This window comes from Balearica regulorum, chromosome 1 (genome assembly GCF_011004875.1).
Source record: "Balearica regulorum gibbericeps isolate bBalReg1 chromosome 1, bBalReg1.pri, whole genome shotgun sequence".
Taxonomy (NCBI): domain Eukaryota; kingdom Metazoa; phylum Chordata; class Aves; order Gruiformes; family Gruidae; genus Balearica; species Balearica regulorum.
In genome coordinates this window covers 122,445,477-122,462,480 of record NC_046184.1, presented here as the reverse complement: position 1 = coordinate 122,462,480, position 17,004 = coordinate 122,445,477, and the positions used below count along the sequence as shown (strand labels likewise).

At 39.2% G+C, this 17,004-nt stretch overlaps 1 protein-coding gene across 13 annotated transcripts in view; it reads left to right on the top strand.

The window, feature by feature from the left end:
- Positions 1-17,004, top strand: part of KDM6A (lysine demethylase 6A) — a 159,908-nt gene that overhangs the window by 79,944 nt on the left and 62,960 nt on the right. For all 13 annotated transcript variants that reach the window (XM_075773662.1, XM_075773647.1, XM_075773672.1 and 10 more), the window contains exon 6: positions 8,431-8,551. In XM_075773662.1, the coding sequence (XP_075629777.1) occupies positions 8,431-8,551 (121 nt within the window). The remainder of the gene's footprint in view (positions 1-8,430; positions 8,552-17,004) is intronic.

Sequence of the window (17,004 nt, the reverse complement as noted above, 5' to 3'; positions counted from 1 at the left end):
TTGAAGTAACTTAGATTTTTTTCTTCCATGCCTTTAGGTAGGCTTGTTGAGAAGATGAGTATAAATTGATGCCTTAACTTACAGTGTCTTAACTGCACATAGAGCTTTATATTAAGGTTTTGTAAAATAACCATGTTTGTCATTTCATTCATACAACAAAGTTATGTATAGTTGTGTATCATTAGAGTACTGGGTAGAAGAAAACTAATGCAGATAAAATGTTACACCTTTGGGTGGTTTTTTTGTTTGGTTTTTTTTGGTGTGTCCTCCCCCCCCCCCCCAATTCCTTTGACTGCCACCCCCTTCCTCTCCCCCCTTTACTATGTTTTCTTGAGAGGCAAGAGGAGAGATATGTGTGTGTGTTAAAGGAGTAGCTGCTGGCCATGTAGTCACACACCATTCATGGTGTTGCACACACACACACGCTCTTAACTCTTCTGCACTCTTCCTCCTCCTTCAGGCTTGACCATAGGTTTCCCGCAGCAGAGTCTCAAGCATCAGATTTTATAAAATAATTAATTTAATTGAAAGCTGCAGCAGCAGGATCAGCCCGGCCTGGGTGCCTCCAAAGAGAGGGACCCAGAACAAAGAAATCCCAGGACGATTATACCCTTAGATCCCATATACCTGCCTCTCACGTGCTCTTCTCATGCTGTCCACGTGTCCTTTAGTCCAAGAGTGATTTTTGGTCTGGGGTCTTCTAACTTCTAACTGGATTCTTCTTCTGTGTCCAGGCAGGCAGGCTCTTATCTTGTTGACTTGCAGTTTCTGCAGCTTTTCCCAAAGGTTGGAGCCTCCTTATCTTGTGGTTTACGTTTCTTGTACGCCTGCCCTTGCTGGTGGAACATGGAGAACTGGAGTCCCAGACTGGGAGAAGCACTACTGAGACATTAGTGTGATATCAAATTACTTTCCCATACTAAAAGACTAAACACAGCACTGTACTGGCTGTTTGGAAAACTACTAGGAAAATTACTGAGAAAAATACTTCTATCACGGCCTAAGGCTTCAGCAAATCTAGCCACTCTTGCTAAGTAGAGCTAAGCAAACAGCACAAATCACACTCTATTGTATTCCTAAGTAATTTATTCTAATTAAAACCTACTTATTTACGTTAACTAATATCCCTCAACAGTGTGGTAGTGGATATTTAGGTGTGACAAAATCATAATAAACCTGGAGGTGCAAGTCATTTACAGTAGATATGTTCTTTGTAGATCTTAATCTTCCACAGGACTCTCTTGCAGATTGCAAGGAGAATCCTCCTTTCAGACTGAAATGCTAGTCAAACTCTCTTATTTCCTGCTACAGCTATTCCACCTATTTATGTTCATAGGGTACACAAATCTGTATATTTCAGGTAGATAGAGAAGACCTCTAGGCTATATGAGATGTTTTAAGCTATTGTGCTTCATCCATGAACTTTTTTTTATCCACAACACCTTCATAGATCTTAATGAGAGGCATGTACATAGTCATTCTAAAAGGAAGGGGTAAGGAAGTGTTTGAGGTTTTTTCATGTCTCATATAGAATCATAGAATCTTAAGATTGGAAAAGACCTCGAAGATCATCAAGTCCAACCATCAACCCAGCACCACTATGTCTACTAAACTGTGTCCCGAAGTGCCACGTCTACATGTTTTTGTAACGTCTCCAGGGATGGTGACTCAACCACTTCCCTGGGTAGCCTGTTCCAATGCCTGACCGCTCTTTTGCTGAAGATTTTTTTTCCTAATACCCAATCTAAACCTCCCCTGACAAAACTTGAGACCATTTCCTATTGTCCTTTGGCTAGTTACTTGGGAGAAGAGACTAATTCCTACCTCGCTACAACCTGCTTTCAGGTAGTTGTAGAGAGCAATAAGGTTTCCCCTCAGCCTCCTCTTCTCCAGGCCACACAACCCCAGTTCCCTCAGCTGCTCCTCATAAGACTTGTGCTCCAATCCCTTTACCAGCGTCGCGGCCCTTCTCTGGACATGCTCCAGCACCTCAATGTCCTTCTTGTAGTGAACTGAACACAGTATTCAAGGTGTGGCCTTACCAGAGCCGAGTACAGGGGGACAATCACTTCCCTAGTCCTGCTGGCCACACTATTTCTGATGCAAGCCAGGATGCTGTTGGCCTTCTTGGGATAAATCAGATAAGTAGAATAAATAGGGATAATAAAAACACAAGTGAGAATAAGGTCGGTTTTAGAATTCTTATTTATATTTTATATGATTTTTAATTTTTCCAGCTTTCATAAAAAGTGGTGGATTGGATCGAAGACACACATGCAATTCACTGTAATTCAATATTGTATACTTCTCTATGTACTAAAGCAGCATTACAGTGTTATCTTAAGTACAAATCTTAGCTGATACATCATTTTATATTGGTGATTTTGACTATTCAGAGAAGAACTGAAAGTTTTCAACATATAGACAAATGTTGCAGTAGTGTGATCAGACCAAAGCTATTTCATACAATTACTATAATAAGATGTGACATAAGGGATTAGCTCCATAAATTGAATCAAATATAGTAAAATAGGTCTTATGGATCTTAAATTTTGATACCTTGTTCTTTTACACCATTTACCATCAAGCAGAAAGTAAAGTGGTTGGCTGATTTTTTTCCCCTGTTGTTTCCCTGTTTCTCAAGTAGGGTAGAATAGCAGTAGAATAGAGATAGCTGAGGTACATAACTTATCATAGAATCATAGAACCAGTCATAGAATGGTTTGGGTTGGAAGGGACCTTAAAGATGATCTAGTTCCAACCCCCCTGCCATGGGCAGGGACACCCTCCACTAGACCTTGCATAACTTGAATAATTTCATACCTTCCTTAGTTGTCTTTTAGATTGAACACTTGCAGAATTTCAGTAATTCATCAAAGGCTACCCTTCATTTCTGTGCAATAGCTGCATCCAAGTGTAGTGGCTTGGATGCCAAATCTTTTCATTTACTTCAGTAAAGATTCTGAGCCAGACAGGTCTATTATCTGCTGATTTAAACTGCGTCCAACCAAGATAATAAGGTGGAGTCAAAGCTCTGCAATTGTGTCCTGAAACTGGCTGTAACACTCTTGGGATCCCATTGTACCAACCGCAGTGCCCCAAGGCCAGCCTGCAGTGTTTTCAGTAACTGGTATCTTGCAAATTGCTGGACAGTGAGTGTAAGACACACTGTTCCTCAAAACCACCTTACAGGAGACTGAGATCAGTCAGACCGTGTAGCATATCCTTATGCTCTTCAGTCCAAGGATTCCTTATCAACTGTAGAAGTTAAATGTTGTATAAAACTCAGTCCTTTTGCATTGACGCTCTTCCGGGACACAGTCCTGAAAAAAGCCAAAGACTAATGCAAGACATGATCCAGACCCTTTTCCTCAATTCCATCACAGTTAACAATGCAGGCTGCCTGAGGAAAATCTGTCATGTCTGACTGGAACTTTCTGGCCCTTCTGCAGCCATCCTTGCCAAAATAGGAGCACTGTCATAATCTATTCAATATCAAGCCATATCTAGAACCATCATCTCTGCTTCTGGCTCCTTCCACGTAACTTCACAGCCAGCCCAGTCTGTTTGCACTGCTGCATCCTGGCACTTCTGTAAGCCAGGGTGTTGTGTACACTGGAATTTCTCCTGTTAGAGTCAGTTTGACTCCTTGGAACAGGGACATGAGAGTTCAGTGCAAAACGCTTTTTTCCCCTCTTTAACTCTGATTCAGAATTGGATCTTGACATCAAGGCGGCAGCTGCAGTCTTTCATTATTCTTACCTAATTCAGGTAAAGCTATTTAATGGGCAAGAGGGTGCAAGCATCTACAAGCCCCATGGGGAGAGTGCAGCACCTCCATCTCCAACATACAAGCACTGAGCAGGTTCTCCACATCCCACCTCTGCTGCTGCTGAATTTCACAAGCCTCTAAAGGCCAAGCAGATAGCAGAAGGCAGCCCTCACTTGTTATCTGTGGTACTGCAGCTCATCTCTTTGTCACCGTGCAGGCCTCCAGACACCTGAGAATCACTTTTCTCCTAGAAGTCCTTTGAAGACCTCAGTGAGGCAGGAGCATTCTTTTCCACATACCTACAGGAAAACACACAAAATTTACCATCACCTGTGAGGTGGTCTTAGTGTCAATCACATTGGACCATGTACTTGAGCTGAAGGAGTCTGGCCTCTCTCTTGCTCTTTCATCTTTTTTCCAGAAAATGAAGTTTTACTCTTCTAGTCATCTCGAAATAGTAAAGCAGCTGTTTAAACTGCTTTTGAAGTCCCCAGGTCTGCAGTGGAATGTAAACTTTTTTCAGTAGTTTTGTGTGCCAACCTTCTGTATTGCACACCTAATTCATCTACCCAAGAAACTCTTTGTTTTATGGTGGTTGCTGTTTGCCTATGAGTGTGGGAGAATCCTGTGCTGTCAAGATCTGTTCTTTGCCCTTCTTTGCTTCCTCTATCAATACATCTATTTATTTTTTCAGGGGCAAGCTGTTGGTAACACAGTAAGATTTGTCCTTGAGGAGTTTATTTTTTTTTTTTCCAAGCCGGACTAGATCCTTCAGATGTTTCTCAAGCTGTTTCTGTCAGTGGTTGACAGATCTAAGGAACTAGGCTCTTCCACATACAGTAGTCAGTTGAGTGAGTAGTGGGGTGTGAAGGAATGCAAACCTCCTAGTGGGGAACGCCCCACCTGTCAAGCAGACAGCAACCACTGGACTACTTCATCAAATGCAATGTTTGCTCTGCACGCCTCCAAGTATATCCGTAGTTTGTGCCATTGTGGAGGGCACACAGCATTTGATGAAATAGTCCAGTGGTTGCAGTTTGCAAGAAAGGCTGAGGTTCACCCAACTGACAGTGACATTGCACTGTTAATTGGCAGTCTGTGGAGTTTCTGCTTTGGAAATGCCTGCAATGGAAAGTCCAGGAGGGATAAAATTTGAGAGTAGGAAAATAGCTTGCTTACTTCTGATCTTCAAGGTGCACATCTGTATTGGTGCTTCTTCCCCTGTTCTGTCAGTGTCTTTTCAGCTGGTTTGGTGTTTGTAGTTATCTTTGTAAGGAGGGCAGAATTTAAACACACACTGTGTAGATACTGCTTTGTCAAGTATTTCTCAGGTTTCAGATGGCTGGGTCTATTTATGCATTTTTTAGCTGTATTTGAAATGGGAATGTACAGGTAGACTTCACATACTATTTGTAATTAACCATTAACAAAGTGGTAATTAACTTTCTCTTTTTGTTGTTTTATCTTCCTGTGATTGTGTATCAAACATACTCCTAGGATTGATGAAAACGTGTAATATCTGCTCATGCTGAAAAAAAAACCAGTACCCTCAGCTGCTGTTCTAGAGAAATGTATAAAGATTTTGCTGCTCAAAATCTTTCACCGTTCAACTGTTATGGCCCTATGGACAGACGAGTTGTATCTGAAGACTGTAAAAGCTTTTCATAGAATCGCAGTGTCCTGACTACTGCTATATACGTACATTTTGTTTATGTTCAAACTATGATTATAAGTTTCAAATACAGATTTGTCCATTATAGCCTCATGTCATTTTCATTAGTGAGGCTATGAAATGACATGAGGCTTAGAATAGGTAGTCTGAAAATTGAAAGAAGATAAAGAATAAGAAAAAAAGTTTCACTCCAGCTGCATGGAGTATTTTTCCTGGTATATGAGAATAATGTTGTGGTTTTTTTATTTTGTAGGCTCATTGTGATTTTCATGGTTTTGGTCTGAAACGTATCAGTGTTAACTTTTGAATAGTTAAATCGATGCTATTTTATTATATTCTGTCACCTAGTTCAAAGCTGATCTTATTCACAGTCTGTCCAAGTAAAACCTTCCAATAGAAGTCTTAAGAGAGTTCACTGAATGTTTAATACAATCTTCTATTAATTATTATTCAGCTGCTTTCTTCACTTTCATAATGGTAGGCATTGTTGTATAGATGAGTGGGTGGAAAGATAACTGCAGTATTGATTTTGGAAGTCTTGATTTGGAGATGATAGATTCATGTCATTTTTATTTTTCCTGAATTACTGTAGCAGTGCTGTGCAAAATGTAAGCCCAGAGGTGATTTTCATCCTCTGTAGCATCTGTTTTCCGCTCCTGCTTTCCCATTTTGTTGAGTTAGATAGCCTTTCCTGATTGTTAGTGGAAACGCTCCCATTCTTGGAAAAAACTCTAATTTAAGTAAATTCTGGTAGAACAAAAAGTTTCTTCTTACCAGGCAGTTGGTCAGTATCTTCAGAGAATAACCAAAAAGTTGTCTCTTGCTGAATTTATTGCTGTAGTATGTCATATGCTGTAGTATGAGAGCTCCCAGCCCTTCATTCGATGATTTATCCTTTGGACTAATGTATGTTTAGTCTGCTGAAGGATTAAAAGGAAAAGCTCTATCTGTGCATGAAGGCCAGTTAATTAGCGGTGGAGACTAACAACCTACTTGAGGAAGGCTGTGTGCCATCATCTCTGAAGGAGGCTGTTAGCCTTTTAAGCCAAATCCTCCTTCATATGTGACAGATCATCAAGCTATTAGCTTATATCTGCTCTTCCGGTTTTGGTCAAACCATAAGAGAGCTTTGAGGGAAAACATCTGAGTAACTTGGATGCCTTGGATCCTCTGGACCTGTACCTTTCCGGATGTAGGCTTAGGCAGAGGACAGAAACAGGGTTAGTGATGTTTCAGAGCAAACAGAGATCTGTAGAAGGATCAAGTGACTCCTGCTGTATCTGGACGGCCCTACTCAGGCAAACAGATGGGCCAGGAAGGACTGCAGTCATCAACATTGGGCCATGTTCCTTCTCATTTCACTTTAGTACTACAACACATGCTCCTACTTTCCACTTGTATTTATGTCTAAACTAACCTAGTTTAATGGAGAGTGTCCCTGCCCGTGACAGGGGGATTGGAACTAGATGATCTTTGAGGTCCCTTCCAACCCAAACCATTCTGTGATTCTGTGTCCACTTCCCTCTGTGTTGTACCAGCCCCTGATATCATCTGCATTGGATGTAATTGAGCACTTAAAACTGAAATGGATGTCAGTGATGTTCCAGGTATTTTGCTATTGATGTAGTAAGGGATTGAGTCTGGAGCTCTGGGCATGGCACACAGCCCCAAAATAAAACTAAAGTTTTTGCTGTAGTCCATGTTGTTGATGTGTCCTGTAATCCTGAGTGCATTGCTATTTTGTTTAAATGTTCCCTGTAGGCAAAACCAGATCAATATTAATTCAGCTATGGTGTAGAATTGCTTGTCTGTCTGTAAGAGTTAATAAGTATGTCTTTTCAGAGTTTGAGTGTTTTATTCTGTGAAAATTCTACTGACTATTTAAAATATAGTTACCAAATTAGACATGAGCACCTACTACTGGTAGAAACTGTTGAAAATGCTGCCTTTCAGATCGCTGTATTTGTGAAATTTTGACGATACCCTTTTTCTCAGAAGTAGTGGAAGTAGTTTGAATTTGTTGTTATCAGTGATTGTCATCCTGGAAAATCTACAAATTGGATAATCAATATAGAATTAACACTAGAGTTAAGTAAGATGCAGGCCAATACTTTGAATGGAGAAGATAAAATATCTGATTTTTAGTTAGAAAAGCTGCTTCGGGGAATATTTGGTGTATTCTTAAAACATTTTCCCCTTAATTTACTGATCTAATTATGGTTAATTTTAAGTTTAAATTTATGTTACCTTTTGGAATTCTCTTTTAGTTTTTATTATGGCATCCAAGGATGCAGAATTTAGGATGCAAGCAGGGCACTGACCCAGGAGTTCCCTATCATTTTGAGTGCATATGGATTCATTCTTAAATGTAAATCTGTCATGTATTAGAAACTGAAAGAAAATTTCTAAGTGGAGAGTCTTTCGCCAAACTCTCTACCAGTGTGTCCATTCCCTTGCCAAATCAGTGCAATGGCTGGGAACAATCAATGTGCCCTGACTGTGCTCCTTTGAAATTTTTTCTTTAACCTTTCGAGGAAATATTGTTTTGAATGTGAAGCAGCTTAGACAAGGGTGAATGGTGTTGCCAGATTGTTTGCACTACCTGGAATCAAAAGTAACCAAGCAGTTGGTCGTGACATGAATGATCACTGCATTGTTCTAAAGTTGGACTAATTTTGTTACTAATTCCTGAGTCATCCTTTCTGAAATAGCAGACATGTTACTATATTTCATGCAGCAAATTAGTTTCTCTAAATTAGTAGGAAAGATTAGACTTCCAAATGTACCAGGATATCTTGAGTACAAAATTACCCAGTCCTTGAAAAATGAAAAGCCATGCACCAAAAACATTGCATGTAAACCATTATTTTGATATGTTCTTCTATAACAGTGTTTTCTGATCCACTTTGTGCTAGTCATATAAATAACTGGTTATAAAGTAATACTTGAGTAAAAAATAATTTTTTAATCTGTGTTTTTCTTTCAGGGCAATTAAAGCATTTCAGGAGGCGCTTTATGTTGATCCCAGCTTTTGTCGAGCCAAGGAAATTCATTTGCGACTTGGGCTTATGTTCAAAGTGAACACAGACTATGAGTCTAGTTTAAAGGTAGGTTTAAGTCCTTTCGAATTGAATTAATGTTTGTTACAAGTTGTGGTGCACCCCAGAACTGCAAGGAATGCATAAACGTATAGCAGTTAAATCCTACCTGCTATGGAAATAGAAGTGCTTCAGTATGTGGTATCTTAGTCTAAAGACAGAGTAAGGGTAGGACTGGAGGTGTTTTAGGTGCTAGAAATGCTCAGAAAAGCCCAGCAAAATTATAGATTAGCACTGATATTCCAGCAGATCAAAAATTTGGTGTAGGGCTCTCATTAAAATAGTACATTTTGGAGGGAGGCTGAGGACGTACAGAAAGTTGGAAGAAAAAGAGAAGAATTAGCAGCTTGGATTTCTCGATTTTTTTTTATTTTTTTTTCTTCTTCTTTCTTCCTCCCTAGCTGCACTATTGTAAACTGGAAGGTCTTAAAAATCATTAAAAATGGAAAGCTTTTATGCAAAATAATGTTCTCACATCAGGTTGTGTTTTTTTTAATCTCATTTCTACTTTTCTAGCAGTTAATCATTCTTATATTTCCTGGTTTGAGAGTTAGCTTCTAAGGCAAAAATTTCTGGTTAATCAGTTAGAAATGGTTTGTGTTAATACAATACTTTGTTTCTTCTGTACTCCTTTAAATTTTTTTACTGTTTGCATTCTTTTTTGGTCTCCAATTGTAATCTGTCATTTTATCTCCCTCCATTCAACATGTTTGCCCATTTTTTATCTCCTTTCATTTCCTACTCTATCCCCATGTTCTTTCCTTCCTGACCTCTAAATTTAGGTATGTTTGTCTTGGAAAAAGGAAGTATTCTTTAATGGAGTTTCATGTTGTGTTGGGAAATACACCTGCAGGGTTGAGAATTTTGTAATTTGTAATTAAGTGTAATTAATTAACATGCAGAAATATGTTTGTCTCCCCCCTAAAACTACTGAAAATATTAGATGTTTGTTTTCAAGAATCATGTGGCTTCCTTCTCCTGGCAAGTTGTTTTCCTGGACGTTGTGTTTGTGAGGCTATCAGAATCACATTGTCCAAGATTTGAAAGAGTAGAGTGTTACTCTCAATTTTTCCTTTCAGTATTTGTAATAATTGGAAGCATGTGTCTCATCAGGCTTCCTGTTTTCATCCAGAGTCCAAGCTTTCACCTGCAGAGACAGGTGGAGTTGGAAATTGTGGTTAGAGAGGATGATACGGCATAGGAGTAGGGAAGATTCAGTGCAGTGAATGGCAAAAGTGAGCAGGCGGAGGTAGAGGTAGATCACTGTGTTGGGAAAGGGTTTATGTGCGAGTTTGGGTGATCTGATTTCCTTATACTTTGGCACACATTTGGTATTGTCTGTTGTGACACAGAGTGAATAAAAGAAGTGCTGAAGAAGTACCTTTTTGGTTTTTAAAAAAGTCTTAGGGACAAAACAGAAAAGTAAACTTACAAAGAGGTAGTCAACTTATGATCAAGTAGTGGAACGAACTTCTGCATTTTAATTTTTAATAGAAGAAATTGATCAAGAAATAGCCTTGTCCTGCTGTGCTATGAAATATATGTAATTCTATCACTGAAACAAGTATTTTAATAGAATTTATGAGAATTCAGTCTACATAATTTACTGTTTGATCTTCACAGCTTCACAAAATAAAAAGGTGACTGATCACAAAGATTCTGAGTATACCATATATAATATTTGATACACCAACTAGGAATGGGAAAAGCACCAAAAAAGTATTTTAAAAGCAGAAAGAAAGTAATCTTTTGTAATGCAAAATTATCATGATTCCATTGCTTCTGTGTGCAATGTGATTAAGTCACTTTGGAAGACAAAGAGCAGGAATGAAAAGAGCTTGCTCTGGAGCAGAGCGAAGATCTTCAAAAGGATGATGCTATAAATGTGACGGGGGGATTGCATTAAGGATAGTTTCACATTGTCCTTAAATCAGTATAACTGCAGGTTGTTGCTAAAAGGTCATCTCATTTTCCACATTGCAACTCTGTGGTGTTTGGCACTCTACTGCATTGGGTTGAGTGATTTACTCCATTTGTGGACTGAGGTGGATCAGAAGCCTGATCCAGCTGAATTTGAGATTGCCCGGTTGCTAGATCCAATGCAAAGTAGATGGTATGAGTGTGTGAATGGGAGGGAAGGGGGAGAGCTGTATTATCCCCTTCTGCTGCAAAACATAACATGAAACTTTACTCTGGAATTATCAACTGAAACACATCAGGTAGAGTTTCCAGTTTGCTTCCTTTCCTATGGAGGTTGCAACCCTTAGCGGAGAATAACAGCGAGGAGCAAGAAAGAAAAGACGCCGTGGGGCAATCCACTCGCTTTGGAACAGCTTCAGTTGGTTTCAGTTCAGCTATGGATTTCATGGAGAGTCCTGAGACTGATCTACTTTGTTTGAAAACAAAGTATTACTGATTGAACCATACCAGTTTATATATCAATTGAGGAGTAGACTAAGTGGAACAAGCAGGCCAGTAGCTTCTTTAAAAACTAATCTGACCAATCCCAGAGTTGATGTTTAAAAAAAACAAACCCTTAAGCCAGAACTCTGAGTGACAAGAATGAGAGGCAAGTCAGAAAATGCTTCCTCAGTGAAGAGAGCAAAATGTAGTGTTGGTGCAGTGGTCGTGCACAAGGATGGGGAGAATAAAGTGAGGAAAAGATGATGAAAGAGTGCGAAAGGATGTTTTCACAGAATGTGTCTCTGTTCTCTGAGACTGAATGTCTCATCACAAAAGAAAGGTAACCCAAAGTAATGAAAAGACACAGTTGTCTTGTGCCTTTTTAAATTTTGTTTTGTGGGCCATGTTTAAAGGATCCAGGATGGAGTTTAGGATCCAGCCTGCTAGTGACTGGCCTTGAGCACGGACCCTTTCCCCAGGGCTCTGTATAACGTAATTCATAGCCCAGTTTGAGCTTCCTATGTGACACTGAGGCAGAAAGTGGAAGTAACTTTTCATCTGGTATTCACTTGTGACTGTTCTGGATTTCACAGATTGTACCAACGTTGCATTAATGTACTTTGAAATATCATAATATTTTTGATGGTATTTAAACATTCATGTTAAGTCTGTAATTGCTAAGAATAAACCATTGCCAACAGATGAGTCATTATCAGTTAGAGTCTTCAGGCAAAGGGGGAAGATTGGAGTCTGAAGGTCATATATTCCATGTTTTCCACAATTTTAGACCATTAACATAAATCATCTATATTTTATGTAAGCAATTTAAGCACAAAATTAATTTTTACTATTTTAAGATGTTGATGATCAAGATAATTACTAGAGTGCTGTTTAACAAGCGTAAAATCAACTCTCAGTGTTTTTTTCAAAATCAATTACTGCTTTTGCATGTTTTTAACACTGCTGCAGTTAAGACTTGCAAATTACTATTACAACACTTGACTGCTCTGTTACCCCATTGCCATAAAGTCTGGCACGAACACCAATGCTGTTGAAAATTACTCGGCCTTCAGGCTTTATTAAGGAAAAAAAAAAAAAGTAGCCCTTCTGGCTGAAAAGAAAACAATCTGTGTAATCTGACAGTTAGGGCAGTGTTACCTTCAGCGGTGATACATGAAAGCTGAATTTGCCCCATTCATCAGAAAAGTACAATTAATTCCAAAATCAACTGGCAATGTCTTGGCAGAGGGGGAGATTTTATTATTGATTACTATAGCGGAAACATACTATTAAGGTTTACCTCACTGTCCTAACCTTTTCACACTTTACTATGTGTCTGGCTGCCCCCTTCCTATTTGCCATTTCCTACAACCATAGGATTGCACACCTACAGCTGTGTGTTTGATGGTGTTAGCTGTGGTGGCACCATGATAATCTGAAAGGAGAATAAGGCAAAATCACTAGTAATATAATAAATCTTTTTATTGGTTTGGTAAATGTAGCTGGGAAAGTGTTCAAGCTTCTGAGTACGTGCCACGTTATTTCTGGCATATCACTTGCTATCCTAGTCATATTCCTATTTATTGAATATATTTTTTTTTTTTCCAGTTTTAGCCTCCTTTTTCAAATGTGTATGTAATCACTCTGTTTCGTGCATGTGTCTCAGTTCTTTTCAATAGTACTTTTGAATCTTAACCAATTTCTAGCAAATAAGTCAGAATGAAAGAGATTTCAAAGAGAGGTTCCTAGAACATTCCTGTGTGACATGGTGCCCCAGAGGCATTTAGCTCTGTAACCTGAGGACCAGGTGATCTGGTTGGCTTGCTCCACAACAGAGGGGCCGAATGACTTGTCATGAGTCTGGTCTGTTGGGATGTGAAAAATTCCTGTGGAGGGAACTGTCCCATCCACACAGGAGTTGCTGTGCATTAGTCAGCCCCCATGCCTCTGGTCCAGCCACAGAGCTAGATAGAGCACAAAGGGGGAGCTGGGTGTGTTGCATGGGACCATTGACATGCGTAAGAGAAGCTGAGGAAAAAAGAAAAATTTATGCTATTATTTAGTTTAATAGTTGGGTTGCATTGGAAACGGCAGCTATGGGAAAGCAGTCTTCCATCTGGTGCTCATTCTGCTTGGCGGCGTTGAAGTATCGTAGTGTGCTTTCGGTGGGGAGCTGGGGCTATGGTCCTGAAAGTCCTTTCAGTGTAAAATTGAGTTCACTTCCATTGTTTGCTGACAGACTACTTAAGGGGAAAAAAGAAATCTTAGGTTTTCATATTTATTAGAATAATAACATTGAGGGAATGGTGGGTGGGAGATTTTCTGTGGGTTTGATTTTGTGAGGCGGTGTTTTGGTGGTGAATTGGGGTTTTTTATGTAATGGGTGGTTGGTAGGGACTCTGGACACAAGCAGGTTATTTCGTGGCAAACCAAGCTATGTTGTACTTTGGGAATTTGGTCTGGTTTTAAGTACTGCAGATGTATCCTGTACCCAGCAACAAAACCCTTAGAAGAATGAGAACTAGATTTCTCATGTTTTCAAATATAGTAAAATTCAAATTTAGTACACTTTCAAATTCAAGTAAAATTTCAAATTTAGTAAAAATACTGATTCTGCCTTTCACTTTTAGAAATTTTGCCTCCTTATTTATACCCAAAACAGCTACCCTAATAGTTTCCTTCAGGCCTATGTTTTGATCTTGCCCATGAATGATCAATTTAAATATATTTTTCATTTTTTAATTGTTTTCCTGAATATTCTCAATGATTAGTAATGTTAAGTCATACAGCTTATATTAGGATAAGAAAAAGACAGTGAAATAATTAGAATTTATTGGGAAAATATGCATGAATTATATGAATATGCATGAAATGTAAAAAAAAAAAATACTGATATACAGATGCACAGCTCAAAGTACTTATAGTCAGACACTTTTCCATCACTTATTCAAATAATTCTCCTGTCTCTATATATATCTTTATGAAAGATATTCTTAGCTACTGAAGCTATCGTGTGCCAACATGTAGCTGTTAAAGACATTATTCATATTTTATGTTCTTTTTCTCAGTAATAAATAAGAATATATTTATGAAAGTGAAAATTGGTGTTTTCAAGCCTTCAAGTGCTGTTTCACAGCCTAGTTATCTTTCATATGTGCTTAGATTGATAATCTTTAAGCTTAAACATGTTAAATTGAAACCTTGTGTATTCATTTTTAACTATTAAAGAAAAAAGAGCTAGTCAAAATACACAGTTATGAAAAGTTTAAATTTCTTATGTTTAGTTTTATGTCTGTAATTCTACCAGAAACTGATCAGTGACATTTTTAGGTAAAAACCAAACCAAAACACAGGGCTTTAGCTATTGCAAGGACTTGGATATCCAAGTTTTCAGGCATTTCACCTAAAAAGCATTTTATGGAAAACAAGATGAAATTAGTCAAAAGATTATTTTAATAAAAATGTAAGTGGATGGAAAACAGCTTTTGGGAATGAAATTTCTCTCTAAGTCTTTGTAGTTTGCATATGTGTATGATGGAGAGACATATACAAGAAGTAAAAACATGGAAGTGTTTTAACGCAGCATGGCACTGTAATCAAACTGCGAGACAGTTGTTAGTGCAACTGATTTTGACAGCGGCTCATGATTCCGCAATGTCTGGCCAACAGTGTTTTATTTTTCCTCTCTTACTTAGTTTTGCATGGGTTTTTGAGTTCAGTTTTGAGTTTTCCTATAAAAGAAAACTGTAGGTGTATTTTAGAAATGTCATGATTACAAAGAGGAGTAAATGCTAAAACTGAATTAACATGCTGTGTGGCATCTTCTGTCACTTGAGGGGGGAGGTGAAAAACAAACCATGAGAAGAGAAGTAGTTGACTCGGAAGTTGAGCATTGAAGCTCCTGAGTAGTGATGCTGGTACACTTCATTTGTGGACTGTCTCCTCGTGAGAGGTATTTTGGTCCAGGTTTATTGGCTGTACTTGTAACTGCAAGGTTGGCATTCAGGACACACCATGCTAGCTAGCCACGCGTGCTGGCTCGGTAGCCACAGAGAGCCGGCAAGGATTATGCTGTGCTTTCGGTTCAGCCTGGGTGTGGGGTGGAGGCAGGGTGCTGCTGCAGGTCCCAAAATGACCCAAGCTCAGGGTAGTTCCGCCTCGTGGTGATGCTGGCGACGTAGCAGTGGGGGCATATGAGCTTCCCGTCATCCCATTTCCCTATGGCGTTTTGTTGCTGCTGGCAGTCATTTGGGCTGTTAATGCAGGAATAGCTAAATTCTGATGTTGCACGAGTAATGATAGAAAAAGGTAGGCAATGTGAGTATTGAGCTAGCGGTGTGACAATGGTGCACATTTGAGATCAATGAGATGCACATCAATGAGATGTTGGTCAGTAAATTTGAATGCAGCCTTCTTTTCCCTAGTGAAAATACAGCTTTTCTGATCTTCTGTTTGAAAAGAATTTTTCACTTGCAGCTAGTCATAATGAGATTATTCTGAACATACTACTATTACTCAGTTTATGTGTGTGACCTTTGTTTTTTCTGTCCTCAAGCAGCTTGCTTTTGCCCTGCCCGTGTAACAGTTTTCCTCAGTCTTGAGGGGTTTGGTTTTTTTTTTTTGAATGTCGGACGAAAGTAACTGAGTGTTCACTCTACACAAGCCTTCATCTTACAGGCTGAATTTGTTCTGAATTCGGCAGACCCTGGAGAGCGGAGCAACAGGCTGACGTAGCAGCACGTGTAGCGCGTCCTCTCCTGACCCTCTCCCCTGGCCCCAACCAGGCCCCTGGCAAATGGAGGCCTGGCACTCTGCCACGCCTGATTACGCAAGGCCTTCTCTGTCCCACTTAGCCGAACAAAGGCTGCTCTGAGGAACATAAGGCATCACACCTAGGTCACGTAGGCAGAAAAAGCCATCTCCTGACAGAATTTTACTGAGTCATGATGGAGCTTTCCTTCATGGTAAGTCTGTGAGAATTGTCAGGTTTCAAACGATGGCTTGCCTTGCTTTTTAAATAAATGCAGAACCGAGAGCTATTAAACTTGCTAATGTCATTCTCAAGAGGAGGAGGGAGTAGAACCACTATTTTGGGGTCTCAGGCTTGGATGTAAAGGGAGATAGTACTGAAAATCTTGCACTAAGAAGAAAATGGTTCTTTTTGTGTTGGTCATTTATTGATTAAAGAAACAACAGAAAGCTGTGTACTTGCCTCTTAAATTGTAAAGGGCTAATTTGTTAGGAGAACCGATGTTTAATTCTAGCAGTGAAAACATATTAAGTTACCTAAATCGGTGTCAGATTACTGTTATTTTACTACCAGACCTAATGCTTTCATCAGTTCTGTTTATATGCAGTCCACTGTACTTCTGATCCTTGGAAAGGTTACCTTTGAAATTGTTTCCACAATCAGGGGCAAGTCAAGGACTCCAGAGAAGACAAAATAGGCTGTAGATAACTGTGCAATTACAGATGGCTACAAATCAAGGTATATTATAACTTGAGCTGTAGCTCTTGTAGAGAGCCTGTTACTTTTTAACATTCAGAACACTGCCTTCTAGGTAAATCCTCTTACTCGGGATTTGAATTTCTATAGACTGCCGTCTGCCTTGAGGTATTCTATGTCGTCTGAACTGCAGCGGCCTCTCCTGCATAATAACTATTTCACACAGCAGTAGCCAGCTTCAGTGCTGCAATATTTGAGAGAGGTGCAGATGTTTGCTAACCGCTTCTGTTTGTGGCAGAAATGGAAGTTGGAAATGATGACTATTTTTTTTTTAATTTTTTGGGTTCTGGTAATTGTGATTAGTGGATCTGCTTTTGGCTGATGAGTTTGATGCATTAGAATGCATGCATGCTTTTTTGTTTGTTCGGTTTTGGCTGATTTTGAATACTTAACGGGGAGCTATGTATTATTTATCTGGCAAGAGGTGTAGGTTTGCTTGTGTATGTGCATTTCAAAGGTTCTTGGTTTGAAAGGTTGTGGGTTTTCTGTGTATTGCTTTGTGATAATTGTTTAGTGCAAATGGTTTATTTTGCTGTAGTTATGGGCTCAGTTT